Below are 25,025 nucleotides of genomic sequence, written 5' to 3'. Positions count from 1 at the left end.
TTTTGCTGCTCCTCGTCCCGCCCCAAATTCGGCTGCCCCCCCCATACGCAAGAGGCGGGGCGTTGGCGACAAGGACCAATCCCGGGGCTTGCATGCAAATCGAGGCCAGCGTGTGTTTGTTTTCATTTCCCGGTGCAGCGGCTTTTGGGAAAAGGCGAGCGTTGGGTCCCGAATCTGAGCGGGCCCGGATTGAGAGAGGAGGCGAAGCTAGGCTCTGCTGTTGCTGAGAGGAACGGGCAGCTGCGACCCCAACGCTGTGGAATTGCGTGCTGTGGAAAGCCAAATGGGACACGCGACAGGGCGCTTTTGAAGAATGTTTCCTGGAACGGGATCTTCCTGATTCTTCCTCAAGTAAGTTAACAGTTTTTCTTTGCAGTTTTTCTTGTTTTAAAATAAAAATTATTTGATGCCTCCCGTCTCCGCTTTGCGCGCGAGCAACGATACAATCCTGTGCAGCCTTGTTTACTCTCGAAAGTGTGACTAGGACTGCACCGTAAATATTTTCCCACAGCTGAATGTAGGGCATGTCCCGCGTCTCTAAGCAACCGGTTTTTTAACTGTGCCACCACAGCAGTAATAACGTCTAACAATCCGTCCCCATTGTTATATAGGACTTTCCCATTCAGTTTTTATAGTAGCATAACGTTCTAGGTGTTTTGTGTGTGTGTGTGTGTGAGAGAGAGAGAGAGAGGGGGGGGGAACAACTTGGATTATTTACAGACAATACCAAAGCCCCGTTGAAATATTTTGCGCAAAATAACTTCCCAGGTGTCTATGGGGGGCGGAGAGGACGATCTACAAACGCATTAAATAAGAATTTTTACTTGAAATTTTGTATTGGGTCTGAAACCCGTGCCTCCCCCCCCCCCTGTCGTCTGTGAGCCTTTCAGTTCATCCGAGTTGGGTTGCTGAACTCTAAAAAGAAGTGCAAGATGGGAACTGTGAAATTGTGGACTTTGTGTTTTACGGATTGCTGATGTGTTCAAAACAAGCGGCATCCACAAATTCCAATAAATGCTTAGGGATGGTTCATACTTCACCAAAATATGAAATATCAGACTGAAATATGAATAAATGAGGCAATGTGTATCATATAAGTACATTTATTGGATTGCAAAGATAGAAGAGTTGAATGTATACTTCATGACAAATACAGAAAGATCCAGAATACGGTACATGTTGCATTAAATGCAGTTACATATTTAATATGTCTGGCTTCTTTTTTGTTAACTTGCAGGCACAGAGGAGCAGAGGGAGGGGAAGATTAAACCTTTTCCTTTGTACTCCAGGTCCAACTAAAATTGTCCCTCAAGCTGGGATTTGCTGTAGGACAGAAGGTGCTGTTGGTGAAACCATGCATTTATTGTAACATGTAGTTCAGCCTTGAACGTACAAGTTTTTAGGTCAAGTATGAGGAACTGGTGGCTCTCCAGATTTTGTTGGACTCCAACTCCCATCAGCCGCAGCCAGCATGGACAGCGGTTAGGAATGATGGGAAGTGAAGTCCAATAATACCTTGAGGGGCTACAGGTTCTCCTTACCTGTTTAGAACTTTTCTCAAACATGTGCACTGTAATTATGCAATTTTATGGTACAGTCATATAGCTTGAAGTATGATGTATAAATATAACAAATTAGAATATGAGTTAGCATCTCACATGGAATTCCTTGCAATAATGACCGTAAGCTAGAGGTTCCTTTACACATCAGGAACCTGTTGCTATTGCACATGAGGATCTTCTCACTAAACAGGCATGTGTTTGGTTTAGCAGATACTGTTACTACTGATCACCTGAATAGATGGGTGATCTAGAATAGAGATGGTGAGAATAATGCCCATAAAATGAATGGTGCTCTAACATCTTTTTTTTTGTTAGGGAGAAAGTTGGTTTGCTCTGACATTATTATGGTTATTATTATTATGCATTTTTACCTGGCTTATAAGGTTCCTTAGGAGATTATGCCTGAGCTGTGGAAGCTTTAGTATTACTGATTCGTAATTTATGTGTGGGAACAACTGACCTACTTAGGAAAACAACACACAAGGAATGGAAGAAGGGACTGTACAAAAAAAATAGGTTAATAGCCTGGTAGGAAATAAATCAGGTTATGGTTGTCATGATCTCCTGTAGTCAGGCAATATTGGCTGCTATATATGGGGCAGATTAGGATGTGTTTGTATAGAGTCTAATCTGTGCTGTGCTCCCTGATGTTCCTAATTCTTATTGAATAAAGTGTACATGGATTAATTTTGCCCAAATGACATCTGTTGTTATGTTGGGATTTTGTTGTACTATATCATGGACTGGCTGGATGCAGAGGAGTGTTGGGGGGCACCAGTTGGGGGGCACCTCAAGGGAAACCCCTGGGGAAGAGGTCCCAGAGGCCAGGAGACTGGTAGTGGGATGACGGGTGAGAGGTCAGAGGAAGCTGAAGAGGCAACAGGGTTTAGTGAGCAGGGAGAGGCTGTGGCAGAGAGCAGTCCAGCTTCAGAGGCAGGAGAGGAGGAGGGCCAGGAGATGGAGATGAGGCAGGCTGCTGAAGAATCCAGGGGGTCTCCCTCTCCTGTTGCGACCAACTCCCCCCCCCCCAGTCTCACAGAACACACAGAGAAATGAAGAGGGTGGAGCAGTGAGAGACAAGATTATGAAGCCTCAGTCTGCTGGGGAAGAAACTGGGGGAAGAGCCTTAGAGAGTGGTGGGAAGGCTCTCACAACTGCTTCATTGGGGCAAGACCTACTCGGAAGGATTGCTGTGACCACTAGGTATGCACTGTTTTGGTTTCTTTGAGTAAAGAATTAACTTCAATGACACTGGTGGGGGTGTTGTTTTATTGCTGACCTATTCCTGACTCCAGCTTTTGACATACTGCATCTTTTGCAGTTCATGTAGTAAAATAGATTGACAGATTTGGGATGGGTATAGACCAGTGTTTCCCAGCCTTGGGTCTCCAGCTGCTTTTGGACTACAACTCCCATCATCCCTAGCTAGCAAGACCAGTGGTCAGGGATGATGTGAACTGTCTGGAAACAGCTGGAGACCTAAACTTGGGAAACACTGGTGTAGGCTATTAATTTTATCAATATTATTTTCTAGCATATCAAACGTGATATCTATTTTGGTATTGGACCAAGATTCTTCTTTCCACCACAGCCCCCTTGGCCATTTGACATAATTTTGATTGCAATCCTATATCAATTTGTCTGGGAGTCTGTTGAGCACAGTGGACCTTACTTCTGAGTAAGCATGCAAAGAATTGCACTGTTGATCTTGGTTTGTGGATGGCAGACTGTTCTTCCTAGTTACCTGTGTAAATGGTTGGGATTTTAGACATGGTAAAAAAAGAAGTGTAGATGCCTTTTAAAACAAATTCCTGAAAACTGATTTTACAGTTCTTTGGAAAGTATATAAAAAACCATTGATACGCACTTTCAGGACAGGAAAAGGTAATTTGATTGGTTTATCTGCACAGTGAAGGGGGGAAAAAAGATGAATTCCGACAACCATACCCCCCCCCCCCGACTTTTGCAGTATCTAGGTACTGGGATTCAAACATAACCAGGTCATCTAAATAGGTCTTTGAAGTAGTGGACAACATAATGCTTATAGGTTTTCAAATGCATTTTGACTTTAGGACACTATCATCTGTTAGATTCCAAAGGCAGCTATAAAAGTCATCACATTAAGCGAATAACCCAATTGTCTGAATCTATTATTGGGTATAGGCCTCTTTTAGATGGGTTGTTTTAATCCCATGCATATGCTTTAGGAGCAGTGATGCATATGGTGACTAGTGCCACTCACAGGTGAATTGACCTGGTGCCTGTAGGTCAGTTACCCAGTTCTGCCCTATTTGCCATGACTCAGGAAAAGGCGGTGATAAATTGTGCTGATGCATATCATTCCAACCACTGTCACAGCCCTTAGGCTGGTGCAATATAAATGGCTGCCTTAGAGGGCAGTTTATGACAGGTACAAAGGGTGGAACAAAGACTTGATGTGCGATTTTTTGTCTAGTACATTAGCGCCCTCCAGGTATTTTAGATGGCAAGTATCTGAGGGATAGCTCATTCGGTAGAGCATGAGACTCGTAATTTTAGGATTATGGGTTCAAGCCCCTCGTTAGGCGAAGGATTCCTTCATTGCAGGGGATTGGATTAGATGATGTTTGTGGTCCCTTCCAACTCTACAATTGCAGAGTTTGATTAAATTAGCCTTTGCTCTGATTCTTACATTCTTATCTTAGAGTGTTGTTATTAGTTTGTGGGTGCAAGGCACCTATAATTCCTGAATTTAGTAAGTGTTAGAATTTAATCAGTGCCACAACTGTACTGTGCAATGAGAAGGTCATACCGACGGAGCAGACTTAACTTCTCATTTTGTTCAGCTTCTTTTATAGAACATCACGCAAAAGGGGAAAATGAAGGGACGTTCAAAGAAGAAATCTGTTCACTTGTACAGTGACGGCGGCCAATGGATGTCTAATTTGCCAGAATGTCTCTGGGGCATTCCTCTCTCTAATTTGTCACTTCCAGGTAAATAGCACCAGCTTTTCAGTATCCTATTACACTTAGATTTGGATTGGCTATGCTCTATAGCACCTGTGCACTCCCACAAATGCAGTATCAACATGTGTAGACCACATTTTGGAAATAGTTCTGGAGTGAGCTTCTTCCTGTCATGGTGACTGTTGTTTTGGTGCCCGACAACTCAGTCAGGGAGCAGGCCCAACGCCGAATCTCATCGACAAAATCTAATAGATGTAAGCCATAATGTTGGGGTATGTGTAAAAGGTAAAGGTAAAGGGACCCCTGACCATTAGGCCCAGTTGTGACTGACTCTGGGGTTGTGGCGCTCATCTCGCTTTATTTGCGGAGGGAGCTGCCGTACAGCTTCTGGGTCATGTGGCCAGCATGACTAAGCCACTTCTGGCAAACCAGAGCAGCGCACGGAAACGCCGTTTACCTTCCCGCCGGAGCGGTATCTATTTATCTACTTGCATTTTGACATGCTTTCGAACTGCTAGGTTGGCAGGAGCAGGGACCGAGCAACGGGAGCTCACCCCGTCACGGGGATTCGAACCACGACCTTCTGATTGGCAAGTCCTAGGCTCTGTGGTTTAACCCACAGCGCCACCCTTTGGGGTATGTGTACTTTGCCCAAAATTGTATCAGGAGGGTGGTTAGGAAATTCTAACTTAAAGCTTGTTGCTGAGAGGAAAGCACTAGCCAGGAATGATTTTCCTTTTCTGCCAGCTCTCCAGAAACAACAACCTTGGGAGGTTGCGTGATGGCTCAGAATCAGACATCACATGGATCTTGCTTTTCAACCCAGGCTCTCAGCCTCTAAGAAACTTGATGAAAGGGTTTGCACTGAGCTGGGATTTGATACCCACTTTTCCCCACTGATAGATCTTTTTGCAATTATGTGCTTAGGGTGGGAATTGTGTGTAAAGCCACATGGTTTAAGAGATGAAGTTTTGTGCAGAGGGTAAGATTTGTCAAATGATTGGAAGTAGATTGACTTTACGTTTTTATTCCAATAGGAAGTCATGATGCTATGACTTATTGCTTGGATAAGGACTCGGAAGTGAGCATAAATGAATCCAAGTTGCTGCAGTTTATGGACAAGCATATGCACAGCATAGTACACCCAATTATTTTGAGGTGGTCTATAACACAGGTAAGCAGTTCTCAAACTTTCTGGTTCCTATGTCTTATTACTGAAGCTTGCTTTTTCAACAGTTAGCATGCTCACTCTGCTGTAAGGGCCATATGAGATGTACCATCCCACAGCTACCGCAAGGAGAAATAGAATAAATGTGCCTGATGTATTAAAAATGTTGAGGTTTGTCCTAAGCAACTTAACAGCACAATCTGCTGTCTTCTGAATACTATTTTTTATCTAAAGTCAAAAAAGTGTGCTACTGAGATAATTCAGTATTTTTCTTGTTTGCACTTTGTTTTTAACTTGACAGGTGCTGACTCTGTCAGAGCAACTGGATGCTGGAATAAGGTATTTTGATCTGAGGATTGCTCACAAGCCTGATGAACCTTCCATGAAATTGCACTTTGTTCATATGCTGTACACAACAGCGGTTGTAGAGGTACAGTTTTGCTTTCATAGCACTGAAGTATTATTTCATATTATCATGGGATTTATTACCTGCCTTTCACCCTAAGGTCCCAGGGAGGACTTAAAACACAACATCACAACACAATTTTAAAAAGAGTTTAAGACAACTTACTGTAGTTACATATACAGTCATACCTCATGTTACATTTGCTTCAGGTTGAGCATTTTCAGGTTGTGTCCTGCGGCGACCTGGAAGTACCAGAGCGGGTTACTTCCGGGTTTTGCTGCTTGCGCATGCACAGACGCACAAAATGACATCACACGCATGCGCAGAAGCGGTGAATTGCGACCTGCGCATGCACGGACGCAGGTTGCGTTCTTTTCAGGTTGCGAACAGGCCTCCAGAACGGATCCTGTTCGCAACCAGAGATACCACTGTAATGATCTAACTCCCCTAGATGTTGTACTCCCAACTCTCATCAGCCTCATCCATTGGCTAGGGATGATAGAGGCTGTAGCCCAATGTTTGGAGGGCTGCAGGTCCCCCAGCCCTGATCTAACTACTATTTAAGTAATATGGGGCATGTGCCAGCCCCCTTCCTGGTGCAGGTGAAAAAGCTGCATGTATGCCTCAATGTCTCATCTGTAACAGCCTTGTGGGGTCATATCCCATTTGAGGAAGAGTAATTCCATCAGTTTTACCATTGGCTTTTGGAACTATCAGGTTGTGTACTGGATCAGGCAGGTGCCAGGTAATTTGCCTGATTCTGCAGCCAGTGCAGAGAGTACTGACCCCTATGATCCTGCAAACAGTGCTGCAACTAGACATCCCATGCATACTAAGCAGGACTAGTTGGTCTGGTCATTTGCATATTATACATTATATTATATGCATGTATACGTACGCATGGTTGCCATGGCTGTAACATGTCTTGTTGGCAGAGAAAGCACATCTGTACCAGGTGAATCAGAAACTTCACTTATGTACTCCCAGGGCTTGGTATGGGTGCTGGCTCACTCACAAAGGTCTGTTTGTGAGTGCAGGGAATACGCTACCTTCCTACGGTCCAGATCATGGTCACTGATGCCATGATTTTCATTACAGAGTGCAATGGATCTGTATTGGAATGGAAGTTATTGAATGCCATTATAGCCTGAAAAAGATGTTAATTCTCCCCCCCTTTTTTTTGTATCAAATGATCTTTAGTGTCAAAATTCAAGGAGATGCTCCTTCAAGTCTTTAGTGTGGAAATATAGAACTAAGGACTTATTTAGATGTTCTTCTGCATATGTCCTGTTGGAATGAAAAGGGCGCTGCTTAAGCACATCTATGTTTTACATGGATCCCGTTCAGTGGAGCTTGTCTAGAAAAATCCAAGGTCCTTGATGACTTTACCACAATATGAAAGTTTAAAACCAACATGCATGATTACGATTCTTTATTAAATTTATATCCTTCCCTTCCTCCCAAAGGAGCCCAGGTTGGCCTTGAGAACTGAAGGCATGTTAAAGACAGAGAGCAATCAATACCCAGCTTGGGTATTTTGTATTCATGCTGTAGCAATGGCCCTGTTCAGAAGAAACCAGCTGTGCTTTATTTCCATTAAAATCTACAAACTTGCCCCATTGTTTTCGATCTTGCTTGTGCATGTCTCTTTTTTTCTGGATTGGGGCTGTTGCAATTAATTTGCAGGAATCTTGGTAGCCGTGAAGATGCAGTTGACTGGTATATTGGCTACTGTTATGCTGCTTTATAAATATCACAAAGATAGATCCAGACTAAGTTACTTTTGCTTAGCTCCCACTGAATGGGATTTAAGTTAATGCACAGCTAACTTGTTAGCTTAATGAAGCTAACCTAACCAAATGTGTTATGGCTAGAAAGCGCAGCTCTCAAAAAGCTTTTTTCTCAGGTGTCCACCATTTCAATAAGACCCAAAACTTAGACTTACTAAAGATTCAGCAATGACCATGTTGACTCAGGTACAGTATAACATAGCAATTCCCTGTGATGTCTGGCTGGCATATTTTAATCTGTTTGAAGATTATTAGGATTCCACAGCAGGCTAAGCAACAATTACAGCAGACAAACATTACAAACCCTAAGTGTTCAAAATATGAATCAGCTTCTCAGAATTGCCTGACTGGCTTTGCAAAGCATGAATTAAAGCACACTTCTGCTTCTCTTTTATTGGCCTTCTAGTTTCCATGAGGTTGGAACAGATTGTTTTTCAAAATACTGAGATCCTGGTGTACCTAGATTTCCAAGAATAATAGATATGCAGACTGTGGTTCAAAACAAACTCTGGTCAGTTTTAGAACAAACCAACTTCAAGCCACAGTGTCTGAAGCTAACAAGTTTGCTTTATGTGGCAATCTCTGGTCCAAATTCCTTCTCCTGGCTGTCCAGAAGGAAAACAAAGAATGTGTGAGGCCAAGACTTGTGGCTACTTCCTGGTGTGTGTAGTGCTAAAACATGGTTTACCAATTAAGTGAGAACTAGACAATTGTGTTTGCTAGATATTTGGGTGCACTGGCTTTTATAGAGATTTCTGTACCCACAGAGGCTTCCTCTGTGTTTTCTTTCTATTTTTAATGAGCCAGGGAGCGCACATGGACAGAAAAGGAATTCTGGTGCATACAGCCTTTCCCTTCCATGTAGAGGAGAGGTGGGAAAACCACAGCTTGAGGACAGCATGCAGCCTCCAGCCTTGCCCAATGTGGTCCTGACACCTCTCCCTAGAATATCCTGTAGCTCACTTTGATCAAGTGCCGCCCAGCATGGAAGGAAAAGCAAGCTGCAAGTGGAGAAAAATATTGATTTCTGTCTTTGTGGCTCACTTTCCTTCCCAGTTAGGCTGGAGAAAAAGAAGTCTCTGTAGATGGGTACACTCAAGAATCTTTGGATCACACCTTATGTATCTAATTAATCAGATCCTTTTTTTTAATTATTAAATCAAATGGCCTATTAATTCTGCCTACTATGTGATGAATGTTCTGGGGGGTTTTTTTGTATTGTATTTGATCTGTGGTTAACTTTAGGTTCCTAATTATAACACTGCCATATGTATTGGGAAATAATGATTGAGCAACCCACCCCTAAGTTGATTGCTGTGTTATGTGTGCCAAATGGATTTGATGTCAATAGGATTTGAGACTATGCAACAGATGTTAATATGAGGCTTTTAAACCAAAAGGCCTTCTGAGCTAGGATACCTCTTCTGTTTTGGTTTGTGGTTTTGTTTTGTTTTTTGGCATGTGCAGTGCAGGAACTTCAACTGAATCATACATGACAGGTGGCCATCCAACCTCTGCTTAAAAACCTCCACCTCTTGTGGGAGTCTGTTCCACTGTTGAACAACTCTTCCTGTCAGACAGTAATGCAAACAGGGCAGAAATACTCTGCTGTGTCATAAGGACAGGTTACTTGCCACTTAGACTTGAAAATTAAAGTCGAGATTTTCAAGATCCCACAATTTAGACAAGATTATTCTATAGTTGCAATTACATCAAGTGGTTGTGGGTTTTTTTAGCTGTCTCTACTGTAGACAAGGTAAAGGTAAAGGACCCCTGGGCAGTTAAGTCCTGTCAAAGGCGACTATGGGGTGCGGTGCTCATCTCGCTTTACAGGCCGAGGGAGCCAGCGTTTGTCCACAGACAGCTTTCCGGGTCATGTGGCCAGCATGACTAAACCGCTTATGGCACAATGGAACATTGTAGCAGAAGTCAGAGCGGATGGAAATGCTGTTTACCTTCCCACCACAGTGGTGCCTATTTATCTACTTGCGCTGGTATACTTTCGAACTGCTAGGTTGGCAGAAGCTGGGACAGAGCAACAGGAGCTCAAACCCGTCATGTGGATTCAAACCGCCAACCTTCTGATTGGCAAACCCACATCTCTGCATACTGTAGATAATATACTCAGCTTGCGTTAGCTAACATATGTCAAACAGGAAATGTGTAAAAAAAATTCCAATCCTGCACAATTAACATCACTGTATCTGTAGTATGCAACTTAGTGTCACTTGCGAAATTCATCAATTACAGGTTGCTGTTTCAGTTTCCTCGTGGCACTTAGCAGCTATTTATTTTACTTGTTTCGCGTTGGCTTTTGCAGGATGTCCTGTGGGATATTTTACGATGGTTAAGAAACCACCCCTGGGAGGTTGTCGTTCTAGCTTTCAGAAATTTTGATGGATTAGATGAGGACCATCACCGCCATTTGGTCTCCCGTACAAAGGAAATCTTCAGTGGCAAACTGTGTCCTAGAAATGTAAGTTGCTTGGAATGTTTGGTTGTGAAGTTTCAAGATTGTAGAAGCCTTATTCACACTGGCCTGTTCAGGATGATACACTGAAATAAATAGGATTGCTCATGTACATATCCTCGAACTATGCTCTAATTGAAGGAGATTCTGTACATATTAATATCAATACCCACATCCTTTTTGGTCAATAGGATTTCAAAAGATGCACTGTGATTCAATGGCAATAGTTTAGTGTTTAATTTCTTAAAATGAAAAAGGAAGAAGTGTTGAGACTTGAGGCGCACTATCCAGTTGGTGGATACAGACTGAAGCTAGTTAAAATGGAAAGGAACTCTTTGTCTGCTAACATTTTCCCACGACTCTTTGTCTGCTAACATTTTTGAAAAGATTCCAGAGCGCAACCTTAGCACAAATTAAATTATGTTTTGCTATTACTGACATTACTAAGATGTTAAATGTTTCGGCATGTAAACATGTTGATGTAGTTAATTCCTTAATGTGTGCTACATTAAAAAAAGAAAGAAGCTGCAAAACAATAATGGCAGCTTACATGGTTGCATCTAATTAAGTTCTACCCTGCATAGACCCATTGAAAGTGATGGACCTAATTTTGTCATGTGGCTTAATTTCAATGAGCCTGCGAGTAAAACACTGGATACAAGGCCTAATCTACCCTCCCCAAAATGAGCACCAATCCTCTCCTGGCTGAAGTAAGCTTTCTCCAGGTTTGGTGGGGGTGTTCAGTGTCTGGTCAAATGTAAAACATATCACTGAATAGTTGCTCCATTGATAGCAATGGGATTTACTCGCAGGCAGTACCACAGACAATTCTGTAGCCTGCTCCACATGGGTGTAAGGATAATGAATTGGAGATGCCAACTTGAATAAAATATGGGGGCGGGGGAAGAGGCAGGTAAGCCCTGCCCTACATAATGCAGCACATTTACACTATTTGCATACCAATGCCCATTAACTTTGGACCCCCTTCGAATATTTTATTGGGGTGGAGGGTGCTGAAGGGACCCCAGTCCCTAGGAGTTAGCTTCTGCATAGTGAATTGTGCTGTGATTTTTTTTTTTTTAATGTACTTACGTAGGAAAGAAAGGTCCTTTGGTTTTTGAATAGACCCCAGTCCTAAGCTAGTGGATGGGCATAAAACTAGCAATGGTTATATTAAAAGTACATAGTCCATGGAAGGGGGTGGAGGAAGAGAGTCTCCATGAATTCAGTGGCCTTATCCTCAAAAGTGTCTTGCAATCCACTTGCAGCCGTCTTACTGACATATATTTAGGGAACTACAGGAAGTATGACTTGGAACTTGAGGTTCCACAGAGCTTGCCTTGAACTTGATCCTCATCCTTCCTATTGAGCAACATGAATTCAGTATGTTGACTTCCCTTATCTTTCAGGTCACTCCGACCCTACGGAGCATGTGGTCCTCTGGCTACCAGGTTATTGTGTCCTATGACGATCCAGGACAAGTGACAAAGCACTGTGAGTTGTGGCCTGCAATTCCCTACTGGTGGGGAAATAAAACAACAGCGGCAGAGCTTATCCGTTACATGGAGATGAGGAAACAGAATGGTCGCCCAGGTAATTGCTGCATTTTGATTTCCCAAACGGCCAGCTGGCTGGGGCTGATGGGAGTTGGAATCCAAATTCTGCAGATAGGAGGCAGAGTGCTTGGGTCCAGGAGAAAGGGTAGCTTACAACTGAGCAGAATTGCTCGTTGGCAGGCAACTTGATTTTCTCTTCTGAGAAGCAAGATGTGCTCATCCATGTCAGTTCTGCTCTTAAGTGCCCATCTCTGGTGCTTGAAATGAAAATCTAGAAAAATCTAGAAAAAAAATGAAGATCAACTGCTGAGTTAAGAGCCATAGTCTGTACTCAGCTGCACTGTAGGGCACATCCCCATACCTTTCAAATTTGTGTTTTAGTCCATGGAACTAATCTCTTCTTTTTTAGCTGGGTGGCCTTTTAGGATGATTTTATGCTCCTTGTGTTGGTTTTATGTGGATTTTATATTGAGGGTTTTGTTTTGCTTTTCATCAGATACAGTAAAACAATCCTCTAAATTTTGTGAACTACGCAGATATGTGGCCAATGGGGTGGTCTACTAGATGGATAAATAAATGGCAAAAGTAATATCTGGCTTGCTCTCTGTGGTTTGTGAATGCAGCAGAACCAACATAGTGGTAGAAAGGGAGCAAGTCTGCTCTTCCTTGCTTAAATATATAACGACACGCTATGCTGGTGCAGAAAACACATATCTAAAAGGGGATAAAATCACAGGAATTTCAGCTAGCAATTCTCTTTTTTCCCTACAGCGGGATTATTTGTTGCAGGAATCAACCTCACTGGAGATTTAGGTTATATTCTCGCACATCTACGTGGATCTGTTAAGAAAATGACTCTTCCTGCCCTTCCATTCTTAAATCAGTGGGTTAAAAAACAGCGTCCTGGATCCAAGAAAGACTGTATCAACATAATTGCTGGAGACTTCATAGAAAAAAATAACTTTGTGGAAAACGTGATAGGCCTTAATAGAAAATTTTTAAAATAGCATTGCAGCTTGGATTAACTCCTAGCATGCTATCTCAAAAAAAGAAAGAAGAAACAAAAACCATAAATAACCCACCTACCTCACAGGAATGTTCTGAAGATTTTGCTTGCAGCTAGGATATGGATAAACCGAAGGTGGCTTCATGGAAATTTCTATGAAAAGACCCAGTTTTTCTGGGAAGCATTTGGTGCAGTAATTGCACTATACTAATATACAATCTCCCAAAGCCCTGCTCTAAAAGATCTGTGCATTCCAATCTACCAGGGGGATATATTACTGTGAAACATTGAGTGTTTGGGACAGGCATCCGGCAACCACAGGCAGAGCAGCATTCTATGCTGTTGTGATCTGGGAGAATATGGGTGATACAAAAAAATGGAAACCCAGGAATGCAGGCTCCCATAGTTAGGGAATTGGCTCATCTTGAAAGCTGTTAAAAGACGTGCTCACAAAGAAGTAATCATGACAGCGCAGCTTTTCTTCTTGGTTCGAAAGCCAAGATGTATCAAGTTCCCAAAAGGCTGCATGCTAAGTGAAACAGCGACTCCTGATTGCGTGCTCAGCTACACTAAGTCTGTAAAATTCTGCAGGGTTACCAAATTCATCAAGGCTTACTTATGGAAAAATAAGGAATGTGATTGAAGTTCATGGTTTAGGGACAACTAGGAAGACAGGAGTGCCTGGCATGCTCTGGTCCATGGGGTCATGAAGAGTCGGACACGACTAAATGACTAAACAACAACAACAAGGAACAAAGGAGCATCATGTTTACCACGATAGGCAACAGGAAGGGGAATATTTGTTCCAAAAGCAAACCTTAGGGAGTCAGACTGAATAAATAAGAGCAGTGGACTTCAACCACGATGTAGCAGCGTTACAGAAAAAGCTAATCTACTTCTATGAAGGGTGTAAGAAAGGAACAGCCGCAGAAAGGCTGACTAATGTATTCCAGAATCCCTAGTCAGTGTTAACAGTTCCAAGTGTACATTGAAAAAAATAGAGCTACAATCAAGTTTCCCCTGAAGGCATTAAATATTTATTTTTGTTAAAGGAGGGGAGCCCAAGCCTGTAATATAAAACTTTGGGTCTTTTCTTCTCCAAATAAGTAAGTACTTTTTAACAAAGTGTCTGGAATTGTAACACAGAAGTTAGAGCAGCATTAGCAGTCTGGAAAATCACGGCAACTTTTCTGATAAAACAACATTCACTTTGATTAAAAATTAGCTTTCTGACTGATAACAAACCCTGCATATAAGCAATTGAATAGATCTGCCACTTTGCCAAGAATGGGTGGTTTTATGCAATTCCCCATAAACCGAAAGTGTTGCAACTGTCTCATGACATTTTCACAAATACGCTTCTTTAGCAATTCAAGGCAAACAGTTCCTGGTCTGTCTGAAGCAAACAGGATGAAGATCTATATTCTAGCAAAGCGCTCTCTCTCTCTCTCTGTGCGTGTGTGTGTGTGTGTGTTTAACAGCTCTGTAATACCTATTAAACAGAGATTCTCTGCAAAGATAATTTATCTTGTTAACTGCAAGAGGAATAACTTGATCGAGGAAACAGTCTTTTGTATTTGCCCAAAGTGGAATTGTTTATGATCACCTTCACGTTGGCTGTACCATCTTCAGGAACAACATCCACATCTTGCACTGTCGCTTCTTTGTAGAGCCAACTAGAAAGGCAGAAAACAGTGAGTGCCTTATAGACATTGGCTGTATGCAGACAAAAACCAATCTCTGGAGTATTAGGAACACCGTGTGCTTATGCACTCACTCCTACCCTTGCATGCTCAGATTAATAAGCAGGTCCCTGGTCTGAGCAAATCCTCAAAATCAGGATTGCTGTTCACTTTGCACGATACTCGTAAATACTTCACGTGAGGTGGGCACAGGAAGGTGGTAGGGTAGAGCTGAGGGTTCCCTAACCCAATATGAAGAATAAGAACTCCTTAGCTCCCTTCTACAGTGGTACCTCAGGTTACATACGCTTCAGGTTACATAAGCTTCAGGTTACAGACTCCCCTAACCCAGAAATAGTACCTCGGGTTAAGAACTTTGCTTCAGAGATGATGGATTTTTCAGAACTAGCCGACCTGACTGGAAGAGCCCGTGACCAGAAGGAGGAGCAGTATCAGGAAGAATGGACGAAATTTAATGACTATTTAGTTAAATACGCTAAGTTAAATTAATTGGAAAAAGCTTGCAATTACCAGATAGGCTTAGGATTTAAATATGTAATGTGATGAATTAATATGTTTAATGCTGAATTGGTAAGAAAGAAAGATGTTAAGTGATTAAGTTAAGTTTCTAAGAATTTTGATTTGGAAAACCGTTAAAATGATTTGCACTGAAATTCAACTAGGGGGATACGAGGAAGTCACTTAACAATGTTAATAAGATTAGTTTTAATAAGGTTATGATTTATGTTTGTTTGTTTATAATTTTGTGAAAATCAGTAAAAAAGGGGAAACTTTGCTTCAGGTGGGAGGCCGCATTAGCTAAAGTGGTGCTTCAGGTTAAGAACAGTTTCAGGTTAAGAACAGACCTCCGGAACGAATTAAGTACTTAACCCGAGGTACCACTGTACATTGAAACAAAGCAGTTCTGTGACTGCAGTCTAGACAGTCAACGGGAAGCATTGGTGATGTGTTCTGTAGTAGTAGCAGCAGCATGATTACAAGTCAATGGCCTGGTGGCACCCAAAGACATATTTCACCAAACTCAAGGTCAAGAAAGCTAACCAACACACCAAGAAGGGAACCCTTTCAGCTTTAACTGTTACAACAGAACACAGGCAAGTTGTGGGTTTGGCAAGGAAAATGAAGCTATTTTTTAAAGATGTGCTAAAACTTTGCTGTGGCGAAGGACCTAAAAGCTATCTGCGTTTGATGAAAAAGATCCTCGATACAAATTTGCTCTACAACAAACACCCCGCAACCAGTAAGTAGCCTTACCTGAGCTGAGGTCCAGATAGATCGATTTTAATTGTCATAATGTTTTTCCCAGTTACTTTCAAAACTCTGCTGTCTATTTCCTTTTTTAATTCTTCTAAACCATGCCCGAGGAGAGCAGAAACTGCCATTGCATCTGGCTCAGCCGGATGATACCTCGAAGAAAGCGGAGGTCAGAAAGTCAGGTCTTGGCAGCAGGAAACAATATAGTTGATACACAGTGTGTTTTGTTGCTGTGGGCCTAGGAATGTTTCAGATATATTAAGATGATGCACATATTTTGATTCCATTCTATGTAAGAAGAACATTCTGGAATTAAGCTCCAAGATCATTTTGTTTGGGGAAAATTCTAGAGTATCAGGATCAGAAGAATGGTAAAATTCAGGTATTCAAATCTGATCAGGCATGTGGTTGACTCTGGTTCCTACCACTATCTAGTATCAAAAATATTGAAGTAAATGCAAGGTTCTTTCGCTCTTAAACCAATCACATAGCTCAGGTGCTACGTCTGTCTTCACTGTAAATGCAGTACAAATTATTTTTTTCTTCATTATGGTCTTCTATAAGTGCAACTTTTCAATTCCCAAAGTGTTGCATGTTTCTGAGCCTCATTAAAAGCAAGCAGCTCTTTTGAGGGTTGTAAATATTAAATGGTTTATTTCTAAGAAACTCATAAACCAGTCAATCCAGTTTAAAGGACACAACATAATTTATATTTAAATAACGTTTAAAACTGAGGAAATAAATAAAACACAAACTGTTGTGCGCTGGATTCCGCCTAGCAGTCATTTGGCATTGTGAGTTAGAGAAAATGTCTCGATTTTTGGCCATGCTGGGTGGAATCCAACCATCCGCCTTGCATTCATGGAAGGCCTTTTGATTCGGCAGAAGCCTCTGCTAACCCCTGTACCCCTCCAGAGAGTGGAAGGACTTTCCAGACCAGTGTGGAGGTGTCTGATGGATCAAAAGCCCTTCCATGAGTGCCAGGGATTCCACCCACTGACTTTTGGCTCTTGTCCAGGTTGACAGGGCCGTGGCGTTTTGCCAGCAATGCAGAAAATGAATCTGGCACATTGCAGCTCATTGCAATACTCTAGTTTAACTTGATTAAGAATTGAGATAGCCGGGAGATATAGACGATAACATTCTGTTACCTCTTACCTATTTATCAAATCCACTTTATTGTGAACTTCAATAATTGACTCCAGTAGGTGGCTGGGAAGATTAAGTTTCCTGAGAACAGATAGGACGCTTTCCTTCTGGAGGTTGCTTTCCGGATGGCTAACATCCCGCACGTGTATGATTAAATCCTAGTAACAAATAATATGCGTGCCCCAAAAGGTGCTGAGTTATTTGACTTTTAAAAGAGAGCTGTAAGAGAGAAGGCTAGTGTTTCATACTGCTATTTGATGAGGTACAAAACTGAACTCTAGGTGAAGTATTATTTGGCTAATTTCTAGAGTGCCTGTTTACTTTCCTAAGAAGTAGAAATTGCTTTCATCTCTAGCATATATTAACATTAACTATTCACCCTAAGCAATTCGACCTTCTCCTAAGGCTAGAGGTGGAAGTCCTTGGAAAAATAGACCAGGAAAAAGAAACTTTTGAAAAAGCTAAACGGATGCCTCCAACCAGATAAAACTGAACCAAAACCACACCCATGTAAAGCTCCTTTTGTCAAATACTCTTGCATCACTCTGTAGTATTTAAGATATGTGACACAAATGAGGGCTTAAAATAAACATATTTCTGAGAAAGACCTAAGAAGGCTGAAGTTAGCAAGCAATTCAGCATATCTAGGTTGTTTTTGGAAATTAATGTAAGAACTATTACGGGGGCAGGGTGAGTTGCACCCCATAGGTATGATATTTTGCTAAACAGATTAAAAAATTTGTATCTAAAGTTCTCACTTATGACAATAAAGGTAAAGGACCCCTGACAGTTAAGTCCAGTCGGGAACGACACTGGGGTTGCAGCGTTCATCTTGCTTTACTGGCCGAGGGAGCTGACGTTTGTCTGCAGACAGTCCCCCGTCCCCCCTGGGTCATGTGGCCAGCATGACTAAGCTGCTTCTGGCGAAACCAGAGTAGCGCACAGAAACACCGTTTACCTTTCTGCCGGAGCAGTATACCTACTTATCTACTTGCACTTTGACTTGCTTTTGAACTGCTAGGTTGGCAGGAGCTGGGACTGAGCAACAGGAGCTCACCCCCTCGTGGAGATTTGAACTGCCGACCTTCCGATCGGCAAGCCCTAGGCTTAGTGGTTTAAACCACAGTGCCACCCGCATCCCCGCTTATGACAATGTCCAATACAAATTGAGCACAGTATGTTGCAGTCCTCAACTCTTCCTCTAGGTTAGTCAAACAAAAGCCTATAAATTCCTCAGAAACAAGTGCCTAGTATCCAGGGGACCAGTATTTGCATCCCCCTTAACAGTAATTTCTCCCAAATATGTTTGTTGGCTTTTAGGCTCCATATCTGTTGAACGGTGGTGGTTGTACTTACTGAGCAGGCCACATCTTCTAACGTAGCTGAAAACGATTCCACAAGGTCATGGGGCAGCTGAGACAGAAATCCAATTGTGTCAACGTACAGGACAGTCAGACATGATGGCAGGAGGCCAGCATGGGCTGTAATGTCCAATGTTGCAAAGAGCTGATCTTGAGGCTGCAGTGCTGAATCCCCAGTAAGGGCCTTGATTAGAGTGGTTTTACCTAACAGAAATCAAGGAAGGAAAAGCTGAACCAGCCACAATTATAAGGGGGGGGGGGAGTTAATGGGATGGAGACTTGTCATTTATAGAAGCACAAAACCAGCAACCATGTCAACACTATTTTATAATCCATATCAGTGTGTTACGGACAGGTGTTCAGGAGATCATGATCCATCAGGTTTCATTTGAACAGAAGGAAGTATGCCTGTCAGTCTTTCTGTGACTGGTAGGGGGTCCCAGGATCCAAGTCCCTTCCCTTCCCTTCCCAAAAGACAGTTATGGAGCTAAGTGTGCAGCACCCTTCTGTGAAATGAGCCAGCCTGACTGCTTCTACCTGTCAGCATTTGTAGCCAAAGAGTGAAATCAGAGCTGTGATTGATGAGAGGGTTGTTTCAACACCAGTAACAGGAAACCCCGAGGTCCTAAACAGCTTGTATTTTCCCCTCCCCTTTAGTGCACTTTTGCTGCTTCTGTCTTATTTTCTAGCTGTCCTTGAAACCTCTGCAGTTTTCAATTCTTTTTCTCCTACATATCAGGCTCCACCTATCTTGTGGTGGAATCTGGTACTCCCTGTAAGTTATTTTTTGAAATACTACTACACAATAAACACAGGTAGGTATTCAGGAATCCCCTTCCACACATGGCAAATGCAGAATGTGAAAACTTTGCAAAGAGGCTTAGGCACTATCATTTATCAAGGATTTTAGATATGCGGGAGACCCTACTAAGTAACAGAAAAGGACTTTGTTTTCTCGGGAAGAACTGGCATGCATACATGTTACAATCCAAGAATTAAAACTTCCTTACACAAAGCTTTCTTCACATTTACGTGAATTTCCGGCAAGTACTTAAATACTAGCAACATAAGCATTTGTGGTGCTGTTCCCTACCACAATTAGTGTAGCCCATTACTGAAATAGTAGGAAACTCGCACTTCCTTCTTTGACTTCTGAGTAAGCGCCTTTTTTTTCTAAGCCTCTCTAGCGCTTTTCGAATTTTTAGTTCCTTTTCTTTTAAGAGGCGAAGTTGCACTTCCATGAACGTTTCACCTGAAAGGCAAGCAGCAGCAAGGCAAAATTATTGCAAAATTATTATTTTTAAAAATAATTGTTTTTTTTTTAAATAATAATCACACAACAGTAAAAATAAAAGCTGGAGACAATCCGAAAAGTCATGTATCATTTTTGTTAAAATGTAAGTTTCCATAATCAGTAATGATAATATAAAATAAACAATTTTAATATACACTGGAACCTCGGGTTACATTACCCTCGGGTAATGTAAACTTTGGGTTGCGAAAGCGGCAAACCTGGAAGCGTTTCGCCACTCGCACATGCGCAGAAGCGGTCTACTGCCGCACGCATGCCTTTTTCAGGAAAGATCTGTAAAAAGGATGCCAGACTCCCTTTTATTCTTACCCCCGTTTTCACATAATGCTAAGCCAAATCATGAGTAGGCAAGTATGTGGGTATTCAGAGCAGACGTCACTCCTGCATCATTCCTCCAGCTGTTGTCCTGCTACCTGGAGCTAAGCCATGGTTATGGCTTGACATTATGTCTGAACCCACGGGTAAGCCAAGAAAAAAAGCTTGACTTTAGCTCATGCTTTGTCGGGAGACAAACCATGAGTTGGATTTGGATGCAACGCAAAACCAAACCACAGCTTATCTTCAGGTAGCATGGCAACAGCAGAATCGGGAGGAAGAGCAAGGCAGCAGCAATTCATGCTTAGCTATGGTTTAGATTAGCATTACGTGCTAACCAGGCCACAGATTTTCTGGGAGAATCCACAGAACCAAGTCTAAGCAAACATGTTTCATATGCATGGCTCTAAAGGAATCACTACAAGAACAGTTCCATAAAGACAAACTGCTTGTGGGTGGTAATCAGTGTTTGCAGCAAAGCCCTTGATTGCAATAGTGATGGAGTTTTTTTTACTATTGATTTCCACAATAAATGCAGCCTACCTGAACCCATAATGTATCTTGAGCCACCTCTCTGCTGATCCAACCGATTGACATCATTTCTTACATTGGTCCTGAGGGATAAAAAAATTAAGATGCCTTTCAATGGCCATAAAAGTCTATTGACAGTTAAGTTACAATGGATGCAACTCAGATAAAATTAGCTGAAACCAATGAAAGAAGTTAGGTAAAGGTAAAGGTACCCCTGCCCGTACGGGCCAGTCTTGACAGACTCTAGGGTTGTGCGCTCATCTCACTCTATAGGCTGGGAGTCAGCGCTGTCCGCAGACACTTCCGGGTCACGTGGCCAGCGTGACAAGCTGCATCTGGCGAGCCAGCGCAGCACACGGAACGCCGTTTACCTTCCCGCTGGTAAGCAGTCCCTATTTATCTACTTGCACCCTAGGTTGGCAGGCGCTGGGACCGGACGACGGGAGCGCACCCCGCTGCAGGGATTCAAACCGCCGACCATGCGATCGGCAAGTCCTAGGTGCTGAGGTTTTACCCACAGCACCACCCGCGTCCCTATGAAAGAAGTTAGTTGCAGTTAAAGTAAATACCATTGCTTTTAATGAGACCTAAAGCACAAGCCTATACATGCCTAGCCAGAAGTTAAATCCCACTGAGTTTGACAGCACTTGCTAAGTTGGCATAGGACTGTAACCATAGCTGTCAACTTTTCCCTTTTCTTGTGAGGAATCCTATTCAGAATAAGGAAATTTCCCTTTAAAAAAGGGAAACATTGACAGCTATGACTGTAACCTTACACATAATTAACATTAGCTAAGATCAGATTCTTTCTGATCGTTTAAACATAATACTTTCATTGGCAAAGAAATCTGTTTTATGGTACTATGCTGGACTTTTAAACCGATGGTGCTTTCACACATAAAAAAGTATGTTAAGGGTCTATCAGAACTTCTGAAAACTACATACACAGCCCTGAAAGGAGATGAAAGTGATGAATAAGCACTCATAAAAACTGTAATGATAAAAAAAATCCATGTATATATCTTTTAACAAAAAAAGGTAACTGCAAAATAGCTTTAAAAAACTTCTTAACTTGATCTAACGCTGCTTTTATAAGTTGTAAGCTGCCATGTTATATTTTATAATTTTTTCAAATAAAACATACAAACCAGTCTTCCCCAGTTTGGTGTTCTATTGATATTTCAGACTACAACTCCTAGCAGCTTCAGCCAACATGGTCTGTTGTAGCTGATGGGAATTGTAGTTCCAAACATCCGGAGGGCACCAGGTTGCGAAAGACTGATCTAAGCTTTGTAATGTAGTTACAATAGATGTAGTTACATCTATCAGTATATTACACAACAGGCAAGTCAATTTTGAGTTATTATCTGAAAGCGTTTCTGCTTTCTATTCAGATACTAACATGAAATGTGCATTGCTTTAAGTACCTTAGAAGTGGGATTTCAGCCAATGCTATCTGGAGCTTTGCCTCTTTTGTTCGAGCATTGCAGCGGAAAATATGAAGGACGATTGTGTATCTGTCAAAGACTTTCACTTGCCAGGCTTCTTCAAGTTCTTTCTTTTAAAAGATAAAATAAACTGAAGGTTTTTATATTGCCTGTGAATTTGATGGAATTCAGAATTTTAACAATGTACTGCTGTAAAATTAGCATCTAATGGCTTTAAGGACATGATTGTAAAACCTATCAAAACAGCTCACGCTACTGAAAGAGGCAAAAGCAAAACCTCGTGCTTCATTTTCTGCATATTTATAGCCCTCTGATATAGAAGATGTCACTCCTGGAATGGGGATGGACCAAGTAGCCTCATCCCATAGACTTCATGCGAACAACACAACTATTTGTACCAACAGACCCTTCACACGTACAGCAATATATTCTGAAGAAGGCTCTATGCTCCATAAGCCTTTCTAGACATGGTTTCACCTACACCCAAGTCACCACCTATGATGAGTTTCCTCTTCTCTGGTGTAGCATGTGTGAATATGTAGCATATCACCGGGCACTATCGCATTGTGAGTTTCCCTGCTCCCACCGGCAGCTGGTACCTAGTGGAGTGGATTGAGTAAACTACTGCATTACAACATTGTGTGGTCTGTATTTATGCTACAGAGGGGAAATGTCATCACAAGGAAGTATTTGAGGTACAAGTAAAAGAATGCCTAGACCAGTTTTTCATGTGTATATTACAAACTGATGCATGAAAAGGAATATGGAACCATACTTAGGTAAAATTTAGTGATGTTTAGCCACGAAGCAAACATCATACTCTGTCATAGTCCAATCCTATGCAGGTTTACTTAGCCCGTTCAACAGCAAGCGAATAAAATCAGAGTTATTTCTCGACTACTGGACTTCTGGACTACTACTAAATCAATGATTTATGCAGATTCTTAGCTACATTCACACTATATCAATATAATAAAAATATTCCAGAACCACGAAGGAAGACTTGTTAGCTTAGATATAAAACTTTGGATTACCTTTGTTAGAGGAGAAAGCCTTTCAACATTTACGAAGACAGATGATACGTTTGACAGTCCTTTAATCTTATCTAAAAGAAAAGTATTGAGACACATAGTTTTGTAACATATTGACTTTTTTTTTTTAAGTGAAATAGTAGCCCTGCATTTTAGGCATTTCTCAAGGGTTGGCAGGGCAGGCACCCACTTGCTCCGCCGTGTCCTACAAATACTCATCAATCACATTCCTAGGGACAATTCACACCCTCAGGCAAGGCAAGAGTTTCAGCATCAGTCATTTGCTAAGAAAACATCTGGCTAACTCTTGCAGATAGCCAGATTATAGCATTATACTTGAACAACTACCAGTATCTGATGTTGGATTAATGCATATGGATATTAATCTGTTCCCCCAATTTGGGTGCATTAGAAAACAACAGAAGTGCAACAGCTGGTGCATGAGGGGAAGGGGTAAGCGGGTAGTACACATGCACAAAGCTTGCTGAGAGTTTAATAAGCTGCAGGTTAAAGAGAGTTATAACTGAACCAGTCCATTATGTACAGTCAACTGTTATTATTTATTATAGCAAACCCAAACATTTCACTGAAACAGTCACAGTGAAATATTTCAAAGTTATAGCCATTCAACCCCCCCCCCCCCCATTTAGAACATGTAGTATTTAAATTAGTATATAAATCTTATGGTTAGAAAACACGGGGTTTCGTTTCATTTTATGAAAATGATAATGTGAAGCATTAAAGGAGAAAAGAAAAAAGCTTCAAAGCTTCCTACGGGTATTGTCTTACCAGTCAGAAGCTGAAAATTCCCTTTGCCAAAGATAAATTTCTTGTCAGGAACTTTTGTAGAAAGGATTATTTTATCTACAACTGTCCAGTTCTGTATGGTGTTTATGAGAGCAGCAGCCTCAGCTAGTTGTAGTTCAGCTGTCAGTTGGGAGAGAAAATTGATACAAATACAGTTCTAGTCACATAACATCATCCATTTTCAACATCTGTTTATCCATAAACACACAGTTATAACGAAAAGTACATCTACGAAATGAAATCTTGGAATGTTAACCCCCTTCAAGCTAGAGGCAATGTCACGTCTAGAGATGGAGACACCAGTCTGTTTCTGTTCCAAGTCAGTTTCACATGTGCTCAAAGTCCCATGAAACCGTGCAGAAGTCACCCCAAATTCAGTTTAATGCACCATAATGGTATTATTAACAATAATTGCATCTATACCCCTCCCTTTTCCCCATGGAGCTCAAGGTGGTGTGCATGGATCCCCCCCCCCCATCTCATTTAATCCCCTGAGAGGTAGGTTAGGCTGAGAGGCAGCTGGCTTGTGATGACCTGGGCTGGTTTCTATGCCTGGTGCCAACACCGTTACTCCATGTGCGAGTACAACACACAGGAGGACAAGCTGCGCGCAGCTGCGTTGCAGACACACAACCTTTCTTGTGTGGCTGTGCCTGACGTCTGGCATCACACCTGTGGTTAGCTGCGGCTTGCCTGGCCCCCATTTCACAGCTGGGTGAACAATAAACACTTTCTGGGCGTCAAGAGGGAGAGTGGGCAGGCTCGGTTCCAGCAGATCTTCATCTATGTCCAGCCCGTCCTCATCTTCCTCCTCGTCGCCCCCTGCTCCGCAGCTGCTCCGGTTGCCGTCCCAACCCCTCCTTCCCTTAGCAGGCCCATGGCCAGACTCCGGGAGCCGATAGCTGGCGCCAGTGGCGTGCCAAAACCTGACCGGAGCAGGCGCTAAACGCCCAGCCGGTGGGAGAGGAATAGCGACGCGCAACTTCTGCAGCAGCTGTCGCCACCGAAGACTCACGAGGACCATGGCGCGCGCGTGTGTGTAACACCCATTAAGTCCCCCCAGTCGCGATTTGTCCGTCCCCCAAAACACGCCCCGCGGGTCCCATCACCGGTTGGAACAGAGCCGGGCGCAAAGCCCAGCCCCCTCCTCTAGCTCCGCCCCACACCAACCCGGAGCAGAAGCAGTTGCCACGAGAGGGGCGGGGCTTGA

General features: G+C 42.3%; 2 protein-coding genes across 9 annotated transcripts; one reads left to right on the top strand and one right to left on the bottom strand.

The window, feature by feature from the left end:
• Positions 1–107: 107 nt before the first annotated feature.
• On the top strand, positions 108–16,509 carry PLCXD1 (phosphatidylinositol specific phospholipase C X domain containing 1). 7 transcript variants are annotated; one of them, XM_083438063.1, is made up of 9 exons: positions 116–351; positions 1,238–1,337; positions 2,602–2,765; positions 4,388–4,535; positions 5,546–5,682; positions 5,978–6,106; positions 10,193–10,348; positions 11,752–11,935; positions 12,670–16,509. In XM_083438063.1, the coding sequence occupies exons 4-9, from the start codon at positions 4,421–4,423 to the stop codon at positions 12,903–12,905; spliced, it is 957 nt and encodes a 318-aa protein (XP_083294189.1). In that variant the 5' UTR covers positions 116–351; positions 1,238–1,337; positions 2,602–2,765; positions 4,388–4,420; the 3' UTR covers positions 12,906–16,509. The 7 variants fall into 7 exon arrangements, with proteins under 7 accessions (XP_083294186.1, XP_083294189.1, XP_083294188.1 ...); XM_083438062.1 differs by lacking the exon at positions 1,238–1,337; XM_083438064.1 differs by lacking the exon at positions 1,238–1,337 and having other exon boundaries at positions 2,594–2,765.
• GTPBP6 (GTP binding protein 6 (putative)) lies at positions 13,919–24,963 on the bottom strand. 2 transcript variants are annotated; one of them, XM_083437911.1, is made up of 10 exons: positions 24,488–24,963; positions 23,798–23,935; positions 23,012–23,082; positions 21,957–22,087; positions 20,542–20,612; positions 19,465–19,623; positions 18,367–18,575; positions 17,020–17,168; positions 15,862–16,014; positions 13,919–14,580 (listed from the first exon to the last, which is right to left on the bottom strand). In XM_083437911.1, the coding sequence occupies exons 1-10, from the start codon at positions 24,837–24,839 to the stop codon at positions 14,436–14,438; spliced, it is 1,578 nt and encodes a 525-aa protein (XP_083294037.1). In that variant the 5' UTR covers positions 24,840–24,963; the 3' UTR covers positions 13,919–14,435. The 2 variants fall into 2 exon arrangements, with proteins under 2 accessions (XP_083294037.1, XP_083294038.1); XM_083437912.1 differs by having other exon boundaries at positions 24,450–24,660.
• Positions 24,964–25,025: the final 62 nt, after the last annotated feature.

The sequence above is a fragment of the Podarcis tiliguerta genome, assembly GCF_965153285.1.
Source record: "Podarcis tiliguerta genome assembly, chromosome: 4".
NCBI lineage: Eukaryota > Metazoa > Chordata > Lepidosauria > Squamata > Lacertidae > Podarcis > Podarcis tiliguerta.
Note: the sequence above shows the minus strand (reverse complement) of the source record. Positions and strands in the feature narration are given on the sequence as shown.